This window comes from Thermobia domestica, chromosome 10 (assembly GCF_964235325.1).
Source record: "Thermobia domestica chromosome 10, izTheDome1.hap1.1, whole genome shotgun sequence".
Lineage (NCBI taxonomy): Eukaryota > Metazoa > Arthropoda > Insecta > Zygentoma > Lepismatidae > Thermobia > Thermobia domestica.
The window spans coordinates 189849890-189869243 of NC_137463.1; the positions used below are offsets into that span (position 1 = coordinate 189849890).

At 36.9% G+C, this 19354-nt stretch overlaps 1 protein-coding gene across 1 annotated transcript in view; it reads left to right on the top strand.

The window, feature by feature from the left end:
* The window catches only part of LOC145662896 (mitogen-activated protein kinase kinase kinase 7-like), a 270133-nt gene that overhangs the window by 47854 nt on the left and 202925 nt on the right, over positions 1 to 19354 (top strand). The window contains exons 8-10 of the mRNA XM_081728891.1: positions 4963 to 5087; positions 10709 to 11066; positions 16939 to 17022. Of these exons, the coding sequence (XP_081585017.1) occupies positions 4963 to 5087; positions 10709 to 11066; positions 16939 to 17022 (567 nt within the window). The remainder of the gene's footprint in view (positions 1 to 4962; positions 5088 to 10708; positions 11067 to 16938; positions 17023 to 19354) is intronic.

Genomic DNA, 19354 nt, shown 5'->3' on the forward strand with positions numbered 1-19354 from the left:
GAGGGATGTTTTTCAAATAGATTGGAGTCATAATGAATTGCAGAAATAGATCACTTTGATGTATCTGTCCACATTATACCTAGTATACCTTAACTTACTAGTTTCGGTAACTGGTTCTGGCGACAATCATGATTCCCTGTGGGAAACTGTCGCTACAGGCGGTAAAAATTCCTGTAGTTAGTCCCTTGCCAGAAGTCTCTATGGCCTATGGAACCCGGAGGTTCAGTGCCGCGTTCACAAAAGCTCTCCACTGACTTCTATCCTTAGCTAATTGGATCCAGTTTCTACTTTGTATTCCTATCTCTGCGAGATCCATCTTAATATTATCCTCCCATCTGCGCCTAGGTCTTCCTAATGGTCGTTTTCCTATGGGTCTACCAGTCAAGACTTTGAAAGCTTTTCTACTTTCTTCCATTCTAGCTACATGACCTGCCCACCTAAGCCTCCTAGACTTGACGACCCTAACAATGTTGGGTAAACCGTATAGACTATGTAGTTCCTCGTTATGAAGCTTCCGCCATTCCCCATTCTCGTTCCTCTTGGGTCCGAATATTCTTCTCAGGATCCTGTTCTCAAATACTTTCAGTCTATGTTCTTCCCTCAGAGTAAGCGACCATGTTTCGCAACCATACAGAACAACAGGCATGACTATCGTTTTATATATTTTAAGCTTCAAATTCCTCGACAGAATTCGCGACGACAAGAGATTTTGAACCGAATAGTAACACGAATTCCCTGCTTTTAGTCGACATTTAATTTCTTCGTGAATATGATTTTCGTCTGTTAATATTGATCCTAAATATTTGAAAGTATCAACTTTATCAAAAGTATTATTTAATATTTTAACGCCTCCACAATTTGCCGTATTACGGTCCCGACGCACTTCCATGTATTTAGTTTTCTCAGCATTTACTTCTAAACCCATGTCCCTGCAAGCGTTTAATAAGATCTCTGCATTTATTTCTACTGTTCTCCTATCATCCCCTATTAAATTTACATCATCAGCATATGCCATAACCTGGTGAATGCCGTTCAACTCTAGGCCCTGGTTGCTATCTTTGATTTTCCTTATGGCGTATTCCAGCACAAAGTTAAATAATAATGGCGACAACGCATCTCCTTGTTTCAGGCCATTTTCGACGTGGAAGCTCGTGGACAAAAATTTTCCTACCCGGACTTTACTTTGGGATTCACTTAAACATATCTTAATTAATCTAATTAGCTTTCTCGGTATTCCAAGCTCTGTAAGAACGTTGTATAATGTTTCTCTCCTAACCGAGTCGTAAGCCTTTCTGAAATCAATAAATAGTTGATGTACCGGGGTATTGTATTCCCACTTCTTTTCGAGTATTTGGCGAATGGTAAATATTTGGTCGATAGTTGATCGATTTCGTCTAAATCCGCACTGATAATCTCCAATAATTTCATCTGCGTATGGGGTCAATCTTGCTAACAGAATATTTGAAAGGATTTTATAGGATGTTGACAGAAGAGAAATGCCTCGATAATTATTACAGTCAGTTTTGTCGCCTTTCTTGTGAATTGGAACAATGATTGACTCTTTCCACTCTTGTGGCAATTCTTCCTTGTTCCAGATAAGGAGAATGAGTTTGTGTATCTTGTTCCACAATTTTTCGCCTCCAGCTAAAATTAACTCAGCCGGAATTTCATCAACACCCGGAGATTTGTGTTTCTTTAATTTCTTTATAGCGGCTTCCACTTCTATTCGATTGGGTTCTGGAATATACGGTTCTGCGGTGTGTATCTCCTTTTCTCCACGCACATTAGTTTTTGGCTGCGTGTTCAGCAAATCGTTAAAGAAATCTTTCCATCTATTTAAGAGGCTATCCGTATCAGTGAGAACTGTTCCGTCAGATTTCTTTAATATATAAGCACGAGGTTGATAGCCTTTCTTAAATTCGCTGATCCCCTTATACATGTCCCGAATATTTTTATTTTTACTATTATCTTCAAGTTCCTTAATTTTAGCTTTCAAAAAATCCCGTTTCTTTGTTCTAAAAGTTTTGGAAGTTTCCCGCCTGATATCTGCGAAATTTTGTGTAGTTATTTCATTCGGATTTTGTAGCCAGCGTAATTTTGCCTGTTTTCTCTTCTCTGCTAGTTTAATGCATTCTTGGTCGAACCATGGTTTGTTCCTACGTATTTCCGCGTGTCCCAATTTTTCTATTGCTGAACTTTTAATGCTATCTCTAATTTCAATCCAAGTATCCTCAACACTAATGCACTCCGAGTCTTCTAAAACCGAGAATCTATTCGAAACTTCAATCTGGTATTCCTCTCTTACCTGGCTCTCTTCTAATTTCTTTAAATTAAATCTCTCCGTTTTCGGACATTGAGTATTACCTTTATTCAACGATAATCTCTCCCGTATTATCGCTGCTACCAGGTAGTGATCAGTGTCACAATCAGCCCCTCTAAACGACCGGACGTCAATTATGCTAGATTGTCTTCTTCTATCTACTAAAACGTGATCAATTTGATTATGTGTTTTTCCGTCTGGTGATGTCCAAGTGTATTTATGAACGTCGCGATGTGGGAATTTTGTACTCTTCACGATTAGGTTTTTGGATGTTGCAAAGTTCACGAGTCTAACACCGTTGTCATTACTTTCCTTATGCAAACTTTCGTTCCCTATAATCGGTTTGAAAATATCCTCTCGTCCTACCTTAGCATTGAAATCCCCTAATAGAATCTTCATATGGTATCGCGGGAGTTGGTCAAATATCCGTTCCACTTCTTCGTAAAAACTGTCTTTTATATCATCATCCTTATCTTCAGTTACTGCATGTAAAACAATAATATCACACCACCGTCCCTTGAACGTAATAAAAGAAAGTCTGTCAGTAACAAATTCAACCCGTTTAATTGCTGGTAATATTCGTTTGTGAACGAAAAACCCTGTTCCTAACTGGTGATTTTTATTTCCTTCCCCGTAAAAGAACGTAAAATTTCCGGAATTCTCAGATCCATTTCCTTCCCACCTAACTTCCTGAACTCCTACTAAGTCCATCCTGTATTTCTCTAACTCACTCGTTACAGATTTTAACGCGCCTGCCCTATAAAGACTTCTAATATTCCATGTTCCAAATCTCGTGTCCATTTTCTTTTGCTGATGTCGTGCCAAGTTATCAGTCCTTGTCCGAGGCTTTTGTGAATGTTTCTGAACAAGTACCTTTTTTTACAGGATGAGGGTGTTAGCCTTACCCAAACCCCCAAGCTGGAGGACCACTCCTAGTCGTCTGTCCGCGACTGCTTATTCAGTATATTCGCAGCTAACCTCTATATCTAGAGGCCTTCTCCTCGATCCGCAACCTGAGGACGCGCCATGCCGTGGTGGGTACATAATTGTCCGAAATTTCCATTATGCGTGAGGTAAATTCAAGTCTAATCTAATGTGATAACCGTCTTCCATTTTTACCCTCTCTCCTCAAGTGTCTTTTGTACAATTTACGTCAGTTTGTTCTGCGTTCAGCAGTGTGGTGTGAGAAGAGTTCGTGAAGTCCCAGAAGTTGTGACTGATAATGATTTCAATTTTGGGCCATGCCACGTTGGGGTGGTGGATTTGCCTGACCTGGCAGTCGACAAATTCAATGTCGCACCTCAGAAGACACCTAACATTGGTAAACTCGAACGCTCCTCCCGCCCCTTTTGTTTTCTTTCTGTTTCCAAAAGTTTCTGCATGTGCCCCATTTATGATTGCCAGGCTATTTGGCTTTGATCACTCCAGTGATTAAATATTTTTCCGATACTGTTTCACTATTTGTTCGTATAATAGAGCCACACTTCCTAAGAACCGTTCACTTTCGGTGATACTTCATTAGCATCAGTACATCACCTCGTCATTGCAAGCTAAGTCACAAAACTGATAACGACTCTGGTTTCATGTTTGTGTCGTAGCTACACAGCAGCTTTGGGAGATACGTTGAATAGAAACCGACCAAGCTTCTGTATTTACAACTGTTCGCACATCTTTTAAAAGAAGGATTTTCCTCGGCTTGCTATCATGTAAACTAATCCAGGAAAAGTTTATAGAGAAACTGTAAAACAAGTAACTAGAAATGTCTGTAGCCCATAGTAACTAGAAATGTCTGTAGTATTTTTCGCCATAGGTCCATATGAAGTTTTTATGTGAGGAACCACCTCTTACAGTTTGACGGTATAGTTCATTAACACCCTGTATATATATATATATATATATATATATATATATATATTCTGGAAACTTAATTTTCGTAGGCCTAGGTTTTAATTTTTGTATGGTCATTCAACATAGGATCGAAGATAGCAGTAGAACAGATTGCAGAAAAGATGAATACATAATGAGATCTTTATTTAACTTTAGAATTACTGTAATTCCTCTTAGATTCCTTCAGAGTATTTACAGTTCTAGTGTTGTTCTTGGTGGGAAATAAAAATTGAGAACTTATTCGGAAAAAGATGAATAAAGTTTTTCCAACAGAATTATGTTATTAGTACAGGATCATGTCTACCTTCGTTTTAGATCTTGAGTTGGCAGTGAAGTCCCTTTATCTGAACGTAATATTATTCTATATAGGAATCTTTTATATTGTTTACGGGGAAAATTTCTGTCGGAGCATATATGTATATAGTTACAGAAGAAATCAGAACATATTCCAATTCAAAGCTTTATGAGGACTTTATTCTGGGATGCTTAAAAGAGGTAGATAATTTATATAGAATATTCTACTTCAGAAATCAGAACTGACACCCTTAATGTTAATTTATTACACGATTCTAAATATACAAGTAGGTTCATTCAAGAGAAGATACGAGTGAAAGATATTTAATCATTTGACAAACGCTGTATTCTAACGGGAAATTTTTACTTTTTGTTTTATTTTATATTAATTAATTTAATTTTGAAGTTCCAATGTTGATAACAATATAAATTAATAAAATTGATGTCATCTTGATTTTCAGAAACCCAGATCTCAAACAATATGAATGGTTCTCTTCCTGTGACTGTTCCTGAGAACAACAGAATAGAAACAAAATCGCTGCCTCAAGCTGAACCAAAACCTCCATTAACAATAGAAGTAGATGATGTAAGTAAAAAGAAATATATGTGTGTATCTAGCTATCATCGTTCGAGCTTTCTGAACTGCAAAGAAAAATCTTGGAAAACTAATATATATATGAGAATGTTGAAAATAGTTTCGTAAATAAAATGAGCAGATTAGGTATGACCAGAATGCACGTCTGATTGTTGTAGAAATTACTATGCAATTATTGTTAAATATTGAAGTGTTTTCAAAACTAGAAACAAATTGACGTTTGGAGAAGCACGTGGTACGCTGTTGCCACTTCGTGCGCATCGTGAATCATCAGCTAGAACTGTTCTGTGAGTCTTAACGAAAAAAAAAAAAAAAAAAAAAAAATCTAAATATTGGTTTGTTTGGAATGGATGAAAGGATATGTTGGTCGTCCCAGTTTGTGTATGTTGGGAAGGAGGGGATTTTTTGTTTTTAAATCACTTCCGCGTACAAAGAAACGAAAGACGCTTCTTTCATTCTGAAAACACGTGTTTACTATTTAGCGGCAGCATTGGAATGTTGAGGTCTGTTGCCAAGGAAACCTTCCACTCACTATTGCTAAAATGGTGTTTATGATTCGATCCTCGCTGAGTGACCGCAGTAACTATGTGACGTAGATCCCCTTCTTCAAAACAAATCTGCACGTGTTTTTGAGCTGTCAATTTGTTTTTGTAGTTTTGAAAGCACTTTAGATGTTTTTCTTGAAAAATGAATGATTAAAGTTCAGAGGAAGTACAAATGTATTCGTAAATATAGAGATATGCGTAATAGATATATATATATTACGCATATCTGTATACGTAATCTAGTGTTACCAAATCCTACACCTTAAGAAACTATAATCTAACGCAATGAATCCTTGTTGTATTAAACCAATCCGCCTAAACTGTTTCCATCTTTGTGAGAAATTCGATATATGTGAGGGAAGAGACACTTAACCTCGAATGAGTGACCTCACGTGATCGCCTTTGGTGCAAGCAGTGCCAGATTCGATTCCCGGGAAAGACACTCGATCGGAGAAGTGACAGCTTTTTCAGGCCAGCCATCTTGGGTGAAATTTTTCCTGGGTTTCCCGTATTCACACCAGGCAAATGTCGTGATGGTACCTAACATAGTTGTTCTATTCCGCTTCCTTCCTTCCCTTTCATGGGATAGTGTGTTCGCCAAGGGAGTCATCCGTCATATATGTGATGGGCTAAATGGCCTTAGGTACCGACAGCCTAGAAATCTAAATCCTAATCCTCAACCTCGGATGAAACCCGAATAATAGTTTGGATTCCAGTTCATAAGTAAATAATATTTTATAGGCACGATGCTGAAAATCGTTGTTACAAAGATGTTTCCAAAAGTTCCCGGCGTGAAATATAGCTCCACTAGTAGTAAGCCATTCTTAACATATCCATGGAAGAAATCCTACAGTATTATTAGTGTTAACAAAAAAAAAAAAAAAAAAAAGTCCAAAGATCAGACACATGCCAATGAATAGAACTTACTAAGCCGAACAAAACTATGCATGTCAATATAAAAGCTCGTGCGTAGTTTTTAAGAAAATTGAGAAAAACAATTTATTTTGTAAACTTAAAATTGTCGCTGAACGAAAATTACGCCACCCATTAAAGGTGTGGTTAGTACTGAAGTATGCCCTCGTGACGCTCTTCATCATGACAATAACAAGACGACAATAGCCCAAAATTATAATTAACACTTGATCTTTATTTTGTATTTAATTAAATTACTGTACAAAGTTAAGACTAATATCAGTTGATAAATCACATCAAGCCTAACAGAATGAAATGCTTAAGGGTAAATTCTGATGCATACTTTCCGAGAAAATCGATAAAAACGAACTTTTTATGGCAGTGAAAAGTAGGTCTTCTATTGATAGTAATAATTGATAGTTCTGCTGGAACAGATTGTTTATAGCTAGATTTATGTAGTTTATATGAAAAAATAATAATACTCTGTTTAATTTTAGACCGTGTCTTCTAACAGTTATAAACATACTACTTTAATATCTCAACAACATATTGTTCTTTTTAATTCTATTTTCACCAATTTTCGTGTATCTTCTCAAAATTAGAAACCGTGGATAAACATTTACTGAGTAATCGGAATTTCGTAATATAGGTAGTTAGAATTTCATAATGTCCACCATTTTGATAGTTCAAAAATGCATAGTTTAAATACGATATAATGTACTGGGTGTTGAATAAGTAACGCCCTCTTTTAATTATTCAGATTTATTACACTAGCTTCTCTTCTTCTTGTTCACCTCAACCATAGGTTGGTGGGCAATATGGACATTTTAAAACTTTTCTCTCGTTTGGCAGATCTGTTCTGTACTTCGATAAGACCTCTTCTTCGTAACTGCATCTAGATATTCTATCCTTGGGCGTCTTCTTCCTGGCTGTGCTTCTGTCTTTCCCTCTATCAGCACTGTGATCCAATCGGAGTGTAGAATAAGATGGCCAAGCATTCTGTTTCTTCTTTTTCCTGTTATCTTCATGATCTGTCGTCCTTCGTTAGCTTCCTTTAGTATGTCTTCATTCCTTTTCCTTTCGGTCCATAATATGCGCAACATTCTGCGCTAACACCATATTTGAAATGCTTCCAGCTTGGATATTTCAGCTTTTCTCAATGTCACATCTCTGATCCGTAAAACGCCACGCTTTATACCAGTGTCTTAATAAATCGTTTATGAATGCCCAACGACATATTTCTTGATGTTAGCAGTCCTCTTTTCCTATTAAGTGCTTGTTTAATCTGCGCCATTCTGGAACTTAAGTCTTTTTCACTTCTTCCGTCCGATGATATTAGACTTCCTAAATAGGGGAACGTCTTAACGTTTTCGATTTTCTCTCCATCTAGCCATACGTTTGCCTCTTCCTATCCTACTCTTGTGCTCTTTATCACTTTGGTTTTCTTATTTATTTTCATTTTGCGTGTTTTTCCAGTTAATCGTTCAAGTTTGAAAGTGCTTCCTGCAAGTCCTTTTCGTTCTCCGCTATCAATGCTATGTCATCAGCAAACCTTATTGTGCTGAAAACTTGAGCATTTACTTTTACGCCTTTCTAGTTTTATCAAAGAATTCTTTCATAGCCTTTGCTTTACTCCTTTACTTATTCTTGCTTCCTTTTGATCTCTTCCTATAACAGCTGTCTGGTTCCTATAAAGTTGGTATATTATTCTTCTGTCTCTGTAATCCACTTTCAGATTCTTCAACGCTCTGAACATGATATTGCAATCTACGCTGTCTAAAACTTTATATCTACAAACGCTATCACAGTTGGTTTGTTTATTCTGATGTGTTGTTCCATGATCGACCGTAGAGTCAGTTTTACTTCCCTTGTTCCCCTTTTCCTCCTGAATCCAAACTGGTCCTCCGATAGCTGTTCTTCGATTTTCCCTTCTATTCATTGTGCGATAATTTTGCACAGTGTTTTTGATGCATGGGAAGGCAAACTTAACGTTCTGTGTTCTTTCTCTGGGATAGGTACCAATATGCTTTTCTCGAAGTCTCTTGGTATTTTTCCCGAGATGTACATTTCATTAATAAGATTAAATAGTTTCTCCTTTCTTGCTATTCCGAGATTCTTAATCACTTCCGTTGGTATTTGATCTATTCTTGGGGCTTTACCATGTTGCATTTTCTCCAAAGCATTGTCAAATTCGCACTGTAAAATTGATGGTCCTAGTTCATTTTCATCGACCTCGCCTTCCTTCTCTATCCCTTCTTCGTTCACTTTGTCTCCTTTGTAGAGTTCTTCAGTGTATTCCTTCCATCTTCTTGTTATCTCCTCTCTTCTATTAGCGTTGCCTCGTCCTTATCTGTGATAATGTCTGTGCGTTTCTTTTTCTCACCGAATTGTTTTCTAACCTTTCTATATACCGTTTCTGTATTGCCTTTGACTATATTTTCCTTGCACAAGTTGTTTATCCAGTTTTATCTGCCCTTCTTTACTTCTCTGTTGATGTGATTTCTGCACCTTCTGTATTCCTTTTCTTTGTTTATTATCTTAAACTGTCTTCTTTTCTCCATCATTTCCAATATTTGTGCTGTTATCCAGGGTTTAAATTGGGTTCTCGTTTCCCTTCCTATGTCTCGTCGGCAGCTTTTGTAATCTCTGCTTTCATAGCTTCCCATTTCGAGTCGATGTCACCACCTGCTAAAGCTATCTTAGACCTCTCTTTGTCGCATTTGTAAATTCCCTTTTCATGTTTTCATCTGTTCTTAGCTTGATTGTGTTCCATCTTTTGTTTGGTGCTACTACTTTTTTCTCTTTAGTCGGAGTTCGCTATTCATCAAAACTAAATTATGATTTGAGTCAACGTCTGCTCCTGGGTAACTCTTACTGTTCATCACTTGATTTCTAAATGCTTGTCGGATCAGTATATAGTCTATTTGGTATTTTTCTTTGCCTACTGGTCTTCTCCATGTGTATCTTCCTCTTATTGGTTGTTCGAAGAGAGTGTTCATTACAATAAGATTATGGGTTGTGCATAACTCAAATAATCGTGCACCTCAAATGTATAAAAGTACAGTAGTGTCTGAGAAATTAATTGTCTTCATGAAAACAACAAAATAACGACACTCATTGAGATTAGTTGAGTTGATTTTGAGCGTAACGTCCCTTTCAACAGCGAGGCTATATGAGACCGGACCTACTGATTAACGTGGAATCCAAACTGCATGAGCCCCCGCCGGGAATCGAAGCCGAGTCTTTCACGCCAAGGGCTGTCGAATATTAAATTCTGCAGCTATTAAACGAGCAGTTTCAGCGCCATTTTTCTTGTTTTCGTAGTCAAGTTGAATCGCTCTCACTTTTTCTCCTTTGTTCATCGCAAGGCCATACTTGTCCTACAGTAGAAAGAAAAAAGTTTCATTGTAAAATATTGTGAAACATTGTAAAACTGAACAAACAAAACATAAAACAAAAATAACATGTATTAGTAATAATAATATGTAATAGAAAGCAATGAAAGCTAAAAATGGCGTTACTTATGCCGCACCCTGTATATTAAAGATATGACAACATAAATACGTAAACAATTCTCAAAACAATAAATTATTAAAACCATCTCCCGAATAACTCAATCGAACAGAAATAAATATATAAACTTTAATGTGACATTTGACATTAACAAAAAAGAGGAACATATCACCTGGAGGTAGCATCTCAGGGAGAAAATTATAACGGAATGGGGAATTACACATGGAATATTCAGATTTTATTTCTTGCGATTCCTATCACAAAAATTAATACTGTTTATGTAAAAGTAACAGTAAGAAGTTAGATGCTTGTATTTTCCTTCAAATATTCTTATTTCTTAGCTGTATTGTAGCAATATGATTTTGTCTTTAAATTCTGATTCACGAGATGAGTTAATGATGAAGCGAGCTGGTAAGAAGCAAATGTATTTTCTGGATAATAACTAAATAGAGCGTAAAACTGACTATCTGGTACGTTTTAAGCAAAGAAAAATCTCATTTTCATGAAACCATCGTGCAGTAAGTACTGATATTCTCCAGTACTACTAGCATTTAACGATATGTAAATATTACTATAAGGAGAGTGAGATGTCTGTCTTTTTCTAATTATTTTATTTATGTATTTATTTATTTTTATTTTCAGAATTCTTGGGCGTTACCTCCAGGGAAAGAGAAGTACTTAATGGGCATATGCAACTCTCAACAAGATGAACTGAAGAACAATACGCATTCGAATCTTCCATCGCAGCGAGTGCTTCAATCGTGTGATCCAAATTTAGTTAACCAGTCCTCACCTACGTTAATAGCGGTACCAAACAAAATTAGTGGTCAGCAGTCTGCGACTCCTGGACTTCCAGCTAACATAGTGTTAACTAGTGTGAAAAGTTCAAATTATAATAATGTTCCGAATGTTGCACCTAAAAAACTTTTTTCGGATGCAAATGTGCTTCAGGTGAAAGATGACCTAAGTGTTCCTGATGCCAAGGAGACGAAATTATATGGTGAGTATGGAAGTAGAAAGTAGAAGTATATTTAGTGTAGGTACGAGTGTGCCAACTCTGCTTTATCTTCTATAAAGTTTCATTTTATTCATTTATTTATTTAAAGTCGCAGTAAGAGCATATACATCGTGTTATATTTCGATACTGTAGTAGTGCCTTGGACATACCTTCTTCCCTTCTGAAAGCCTAGAATGGTCCATTCTTGTATATCATTCGGAATTTTTCTTTGATTCATTGTTTTTCCATTCTCTTCTTTACAAATGCAGGTGCTGATGTTTTCACTTCTTTGTTTCATCTTTCCTTTTTCTTGTCATACACAGGTGTAATGATGTTATCACTTTCCTCTGCTTCGTTTTCTTTCCTTTCTCTTCCTCTCATATACAGATGTACTGATATTTCTACTTTTCCTTTGTCGCCGTCGTCTTCTCAAATGCAGATAGGTATACTGATCTTTTCCGTCCAGGCTCCTCCTCTTCTCTTTTGTTGACTATCGTTCTTCCTTTTACCCATTCCTCTTTCTTTCTTCTGTTTCCTTCATAGTTCTTTCTAATTCCGTGCTTTTATGCCTAATCTTTCACTCTAGTTATTATTCCTTCATTTATATTAATTTACTTACTTCTTTCTATTATCTTACCATCTCTACTTTGCTGTATCCTCTCATTTTATCTCGTAAAATCGTTGTCAGTCAGTAATAGCATCTCTGGCACGAGAGATCCATGATTCTATCCCAGGTCAAGTGAACTTGTAATGGACAACATTGTGGACAAACCCTGTATACATTGTTTTTTCTTGGGATTTCCTTGTTTCCTCTGATATTCTCATTCTACCAGCTCGTCCATAATCATCCACTTGTATTTATTATTCTTAAAAAAAAATTGAAGTTCATAATCGTGTGATTTTCAATTAAAAATTTGATTTCATATCCTTTTCATGCTAACTCATGTGGTATATCAACTCCTTTCTGATTTCTATGTGTCTGCTTTTTCTTTTTTCTTTTTCCTCTCCCTGTCTCAAGCACTTCTACCCATTCTGGCAAATCTTTAAATAATCCTTTTATTTTTTATGTAATTCCATCTATGCCCTGTATTTTATTTCTTTCCGACTTTCTTCTTTTTTAAATCTTTATTTAATGGGATTTTTATGTATGTCCGTATATATATATCAGGTGTTCTAAAAATGGCGCATACAGACCACAGAGCACTATTCTACAGGCCAAAATAAAACGAAAATGTTATATGATGGTATGTCCTCCGGGAGCCTCCTTCAACCGGTATGGGGAATCAAAATTTCACAATGTGCCAACGTCGCAGATTAACTTGGAGCCATTAGCATTACTCTAGGAATATAACAAGCAGTTGAATCGATTGCTACACTAATAAGTGATGCTAGTGTAAATCAATATCAACTTAGCTGCCATCTGGAAAGAATCGATATAACTATTTGATAGATTGGTAGATCTAATCTATATTTTTTTATTTGCGACGTTGCCACATAGTGCAATTTGTGTCTCCAGACGAGGACTCGAAAGGTATACGAATATATATATATAGGGTGTTTCAAAACAACACCGATAACGTTTAAGAGGTGATTCCTGACACCAAGATAAGACAAAAAGTATAGACCAACTTGGGTGCACAAATGCTTCCTTTCGGAGTTACAGGCTCCCAAAAACATGAAAAAAATCGAACTTTAAACAGGGTGTCTACCAGTCAGGGAATTTCATTATGTGTCAGGAAAAATCTTTCTCAGGACCTCTATAATGGAAACTAGCCTAGGACTAGCTGGGGCTTCGCCCCAAGACCTTCGCGCTAGCTCGGGCTACGGTCTCATATCTCATAAACCTACAAGCACGCCAAATTTCGTTATTATGGAACCGGAAGTACCAACATTTTGGGGTGCAGAATATGTGCCCCTTAAATAACATGGGAAAGATTTTTCAGTTTCCCATAAAACCCACAATTTGTTGAAGCAAGGTTGGGCTTCTTTATTTCTGTGGCTGCACAGTTGGAAACTTTATTGGTTGCTCTTCAAACCTTTTTTATGTACAGGCCTCACGTGTGTTATGAAGAATTTAATGATGAGTTCCTGAAGTCATCTGTTATCAGTGAACCAGTGGTAAAAATAGATGTTGAAAAAAGAAAATCAGCTTCTTTACCATGAGTGTGGCATTAGATTTGCTGCAAAAGCTGCCCTGAATAAGCGAAAGTAAATAAAGGGGAACATTTAGAATTCGTAAGGAATGCGGCACCATTTTGGTGGCAAGATTAAGGATCGTAGTCCCCTGAAATATCCGTTAACCAAAGGACTCACTGCTTTGAATTCTGAAATTATCGTTACTCAACCAACATTGTCAGTACAAAGATTGTTTGCTGCTCTTGAAGTTTTCGTTTCAAAAAAGCAAATTACAGCAATTACAGAAGATGAAGTAAAGAGGCAATACACATCTTTCATAGAGTCCCCAGTCTTGAAAGTTAGTTCTGAGAAAGATATCTTATTACCTAATCTTCAAGAAGTGTCACTTATTGCACAACGTCTAGTGTACGATAGTGTTCTTAAATTGGGAGGCATTCTGAACACCGAAATTATGAAGCCCATGATACATTACTATGTTCGAAATGCATCACAAAAAAGAAAGGAAGCATTAGCAGAAAGTCATCTTCAGAAGCAACAACTGAAGGACGAACAATCAAAGCGAAAACGAACGGCTCAAAAAATCAAAGAACTTGAAGCTAAGAAAGCCAAACTTCAAGAAAAAACTAATCAGGAGATTGCTAAATTAGACAACCAGATAAAAGTGTTGCAGAAACTGTAAAGAATCTGACTAACGTTATCAAATGCATGTAAATACAGTCTTAAGGTTGTATATTTGTTCGTGAACATTTAATACTACTCAGTGTAAGTTATGTATGTATGTGGAAAATTGTATAACGTCTGTGATGATGGTTTAAGTTTCTGTGTAAACAAGAAAGTTATTGTATAGGAAAACCCATTTCCAAAAGTTTTTGCATTTAAATTCTATTATGCTGTGATGATTAAATAATAAAAATAAATAAGAGTGGAAAGGGTGGCTGTGAAGGGTGGCCACTAAAATAGTCATAAATTACAGATAAATGAATTGGTTCGTTTGTACATTTGTAGAATATTGTATAAGTATATAAACAATGATGAAAATTTATATTTGGTCTAGGAATTAATTCGTGCGGTTGATACGCACACATTGAAGCTGTAGTACAAACACAAAATACGTAAATACCTTAAGAAAAATATTGTCCATCGCTAGCCACCACTTTCGCCCATCTGTCAGGCAATGTACGGATTCCGTGGCGAAAGAAGTCCTCATCCTTGGAAGCGATCCAGTCAGAGACCCATGTTTCGATATCTTCTGAAGAAGTAAACCGCTGTCCAATCAAATCGTTGTTCATGCAATCGAACAAGTAGTAGTCCGAAGGAGCAACGTCTGGTGAATACGGCGGGTGGGGTAAAACTTCCCATCCGACATTTTCTAAATAGGTTTTGACCGGTTTTGCGACATGTGGGCGAGCGTTATCATGTTGAACAATAAGTTTATCATGTCTGTTCTCCCATTCTGGTCGTGTTCTGGCCAGAGCTTGCTTCAAACGCATTAATTGTCGTCGATAACGTTCTCCATTCATAGTTTCACCCGGTTGCAGCAGCTCATAGTACACCACACCTTTCATATCCCACCATATGCACAGCATAACCTATATCTCGTTTTGGTTGTGATGGACCTGGTTCACCTGATTTCACCCAGGCCTTTTTTCGTTTAGGGTTCTCGTAATGGATCCACTTCTCATCACCCGTAATAATTCGATGCAGAAACCCCTTTCTGCTCTGTCGTTGAAGCAGCAATTCGCAAATGGTTTTTCGTCTTTCAACGTCTCTGTCTTTTAATTCATGTGGAACCCAATGTGACATCTTTTGAATCATTCCCATGGCTTTCAAGCGTTTGGAGACTGTTGTTTGATCAACGCCTAATGCTGCTGCAAGTTGTTCCTGCGTTTGACACGAATCCTGCTCGAGCAATGCTGTCAATTCTTCGTCTTGAAATTTTTTTGGCTGTCCAGCTCGCTCTTGGTCTGCCAAGCCGAAATCACCACTTCTAAACCGTGCAAACCACTTCTGACACGTTCGCTCAGCTAGAGCATGGTCACCATACACTTCCACCAAAATACGATGACTTTCAGTCGCACTTTTCTGCATGTTAAAGTAATGCAGCAGGACACCCCGCAAAAACACTTTATCAGGCACAAATTGCGCCATGTTCACTTCACTACAAACTGGTGTTGTTGACGCTTTAATCCACTGCCCTATACTACGAACGATACGCGATGACAGGGGTTTGCAACACATGTGTGGATACACGGAACTGTGGGACGCTCCGTTCGTTGCGCCATCTCTTGTCCACCCGCACGAATTAATTCCTAGACCAAATAGTTCACTTTAAATATGTTATTTTTCATGAGTTATACTAAGAAAAATATAGCGACAGAGTTAGAGAAAATTATAATTTTGTCAGGGAAAGTCAGGGAATTTGATTATGCTTGCTTGATAGACACCCTGTTAAAGGTCCATAGCTCCCAAAACTATGGAACCTACCGTAGTCGGGTCAATACTTCACTTAGGAATTTATGTGTGCCCTATCCAAATATCCATGTTTCAGAATCCTAAAGTACTCACGCAACATTTTTATAGGAGTTTGGCAATGGGCATGTAATTTGATGTACACTTATGTCCAAAAATTATTGTCGCATGTCTATAAATATGTTGTTGTAGGAATATAATTTGATAACGAATTCGCCCGGTATTTCTTATAATGATAGTATGTGTATAATCGGCAAAGACATGTATGTGGCAAATTTCATGTCAAAAGAGCAGTAAATAAGAACAATAATACGAAAATAAAACTTCCTTGTCCATTTAGCAACATTTTGTTTTACTCATTCTAATTTTCGTATTTATAATTCTTTTCCTACGAAATTTACCACAAATATATATTTCCCGATTATACACATAGTAACACTATTATAAGTACCCTGCAAAATCATTACCAAATTATACTCTTACAAGAAGATAGTTATAGATATGCGACAATCATTTTGGACATGAGTATACTTACCAACTAGCTCTATAAAAATTGTTGCGAAAGTACCGCAGGATTCTGAAACATGAATATTTGGATAGGGCACGTATCAGTTCCTAAATGAAGCCCTGACCCGATTATGGTAGGTCTAATAGTTTTGGAGCTATGGATCTTCAAAGTTCATTTTTCATGTTTTCAGGACCCTATAACTCCGAAAGGAAGCATTTGTGCACCCATGTTGGTTTATACTTTTCGTCTTATCTTGCTGTCAGGACCACCTCCCAAACGTTGTCGGTATTGTTTTGAAACACCCTATATATATATATATAATCTTTATATTTTCAAGCAAAAGGCGAATGTGCATTTACTCAATCAGAATCTTATAGCGAAAATAATAACAGGTTGAAAAGAACAACTCGTCTCAGTCTTTGTTCCAGATCAAAACATGTTCTATTTTGTTAGAAATTACGGTCAATGAGGAAAGTAAATATAGAATTGTAAGCAAAAAATTTTAATTTTACCAAATGTATGGAATTCCCGCTACTTTAAAAGATTTTCGATAGAAAAGAGGATGTATTTATAAGCACCATTTTTCACATGGTTTTGATATGAAAATAACGTTTTGTTGACAATTGAGTGACAGATTCACATTACCTGATGTTTGGTGAGCATATTAAGCAAGCAGTAATTATGCCATCGTTTTCTTCTGTATTGCTGTGTGATGAGTTAGAATTTTGTCAATGCAAAACCAATTTGTTATTTGCTTTTCAGGCCATCGGCGTTCTGCTTCCCAAGGGACTGTAAATCAGTACTCAAATTGTCACTCTACAAATAATTCGCAAGGGTCTACGTTCGGTAAGTACATGCTCTTCTTTCAAAACAAATTTGACAACCTACTTCAGTGATATTATTATTATAATTGGTTTAAAGTGATTGATTATAATAAATTCAGCTTAAGCTTTGCTTTTCTAACTGCCTTCTTTTATTGTTGTAGTTGTAAAGTACAGAACAATCAAGAATTCGGATAACGCCTGAAAGAGAAGTATTGTTTAGTTGGAAATCCTCATGAATTACGGTAGAAATTTCCAGAAATTATCGTTAAAGTATTATGATATGAAACTTTGAGATTCAGAGTAGATTTATTGAGGGCCGGTTTCGATTCGGTGCGGTCTCATCCAGACAGTTCCCATTTGCTTTGAGTGAAATCAGTGTAAAGGAAGGGTTGTACAAGCAATAAGGACATATTAAATATTTGCTTGTAGGTATCAGTGGGGAATACGAAGCAGAAAGCAACATATTTGTGATCTCATCTTTTGATTGAAGATAGGGTATCTGTGTTTTGTAATGAAGCAATATAACTACATGATAAACTTTTTACCTGTTGTCCATATTAATGACATAATTTGATTTGGCCCATAAAAACTTCTGTCTTTTTTATTTATTTATTTATTTATTTATTTATTTGTTCGTTCGTTCGTTCGTCTGTCTGACTATCTATCTATCTGTACTGATGCAGTGACATAGTGTGGATGGCCCAAATAGGTTTCCAATCTCTCAAATGGAAATGGAAATCCTTGTGGTAAGGGAGCCGGGACGTGGTACTGATTAGGGATGGCTAAAAAAATTTCGGATCCTGGTTACTGAGTTCCGGATCCTGTGACAATCGGGTAACCAAATCTAGAACCAAGAATCGGGTGCCCGGTTCCAGAACCAAGAATCGATACCCGGATATCAGGTACTCAAATTCGGATTCGAGAATCGGATACCAGGAACCAAGGAGCGACCACCGCGAAAATTGTTCAAACCCAATAGAAGAAATACAAATAAAAGTGCACCTGGTTAACTGACAGTATGTGCTTTTTTTTTCGCTAAAATCAGATTCAAAAGAATATTGGGAGCTAATCATACGTATTGACCATGATTTCATTGTACCACTTCTGTTGGAATGTTGTTATCATCATCGTAGGTATTTTGCCATTATTGGCATATTACTTGCTCCAACTGAAAAGCTTCCATGCGCCACGGTTTTCAACTAACCTAGCTTCGTGTCCACGTACGATTTTTCTGTTTTGACACCGTCCATCAATTGTAGCCTCCTTCACCTCCTCTCTTTCATTCCACCATAGCTAATAGAATTTTCCTCATGATACAGTTCCTTCTCAGCCAATGTCGCAACCAGTTTCTCTTCCTCTTTCCAGTAATTTATAAAATTGTTCCTTTCTCCCCCACCCTTTCATTCATTTTCCGCTCGACCCAGCTAATTCTCACTATTCTTCTCCATATCCCATTTCGAAAACTTCCAGGCTTTTTTTCATCGCTTTTGCGTAATGTCCATGTTTCTGCCGCTTACAGTACAGTACTCCACACGAAGTATTTTATAAATCTTCTTTTCAGCCTCTTTATTCAGGGGCCCACGAAATAGAATTCTCTTCCTCCTAAATGATTCTTTTCATTCCTATCCTTGCTTTTATTTCATGTTCGCACTTCATATAATCACTAATAATACTTCCCAGATATTGGAAACTAGGCACTTGTTCTATTTTCCTCCCTTCTATATTTGACACCGACCACTTCATTCCAAACCACCATGACTTTTGCCTTTCTAACATTCATTTTCATCCACATTTTTCACAGCCCTTGCTCATCTGACATCTTATTGATTTTCTTCCAGATTCCGCAGCACGCGTCATATAATTTGCAAACCCTGTACACCTAATCATTCTGCTTCCTACCGAAATACCGTCTTCATTATATAGGCTCTTTTTCCACTGTCTTTTATAGATAGATATTAAATAATGTTGGCGAGAGGCAACATATCTGTCGAACTCCCCTTCCCAATTACTCTCTTCCCCTATTCTAAAGTTTCTTACGAATCTTCGATCTTCCCATTTCAACCCAACTTTTTTTTTAAAAACTCCCAACATTAATTCCCAGTTTCACACGGTCAAAAATAAATACAACATACACCTCTTCTCTTTTTTTTATAAACTTTTCACCGATTACTTAATAAGTCAATTGCATTTCTTGTGCCCTTAGCTATCCTAAAGCAAGAACTGTTCCTCTCCAACTTCTTCATTTGTTCTTCCATACAACCTTTTCTTCAGTATTCGAAGTATAATTTTTACAGCGTACTGTATGAGACTAGTAGTTCTAAAGTCCTTACATCTCTCTGGGTTCGGATTTCTTA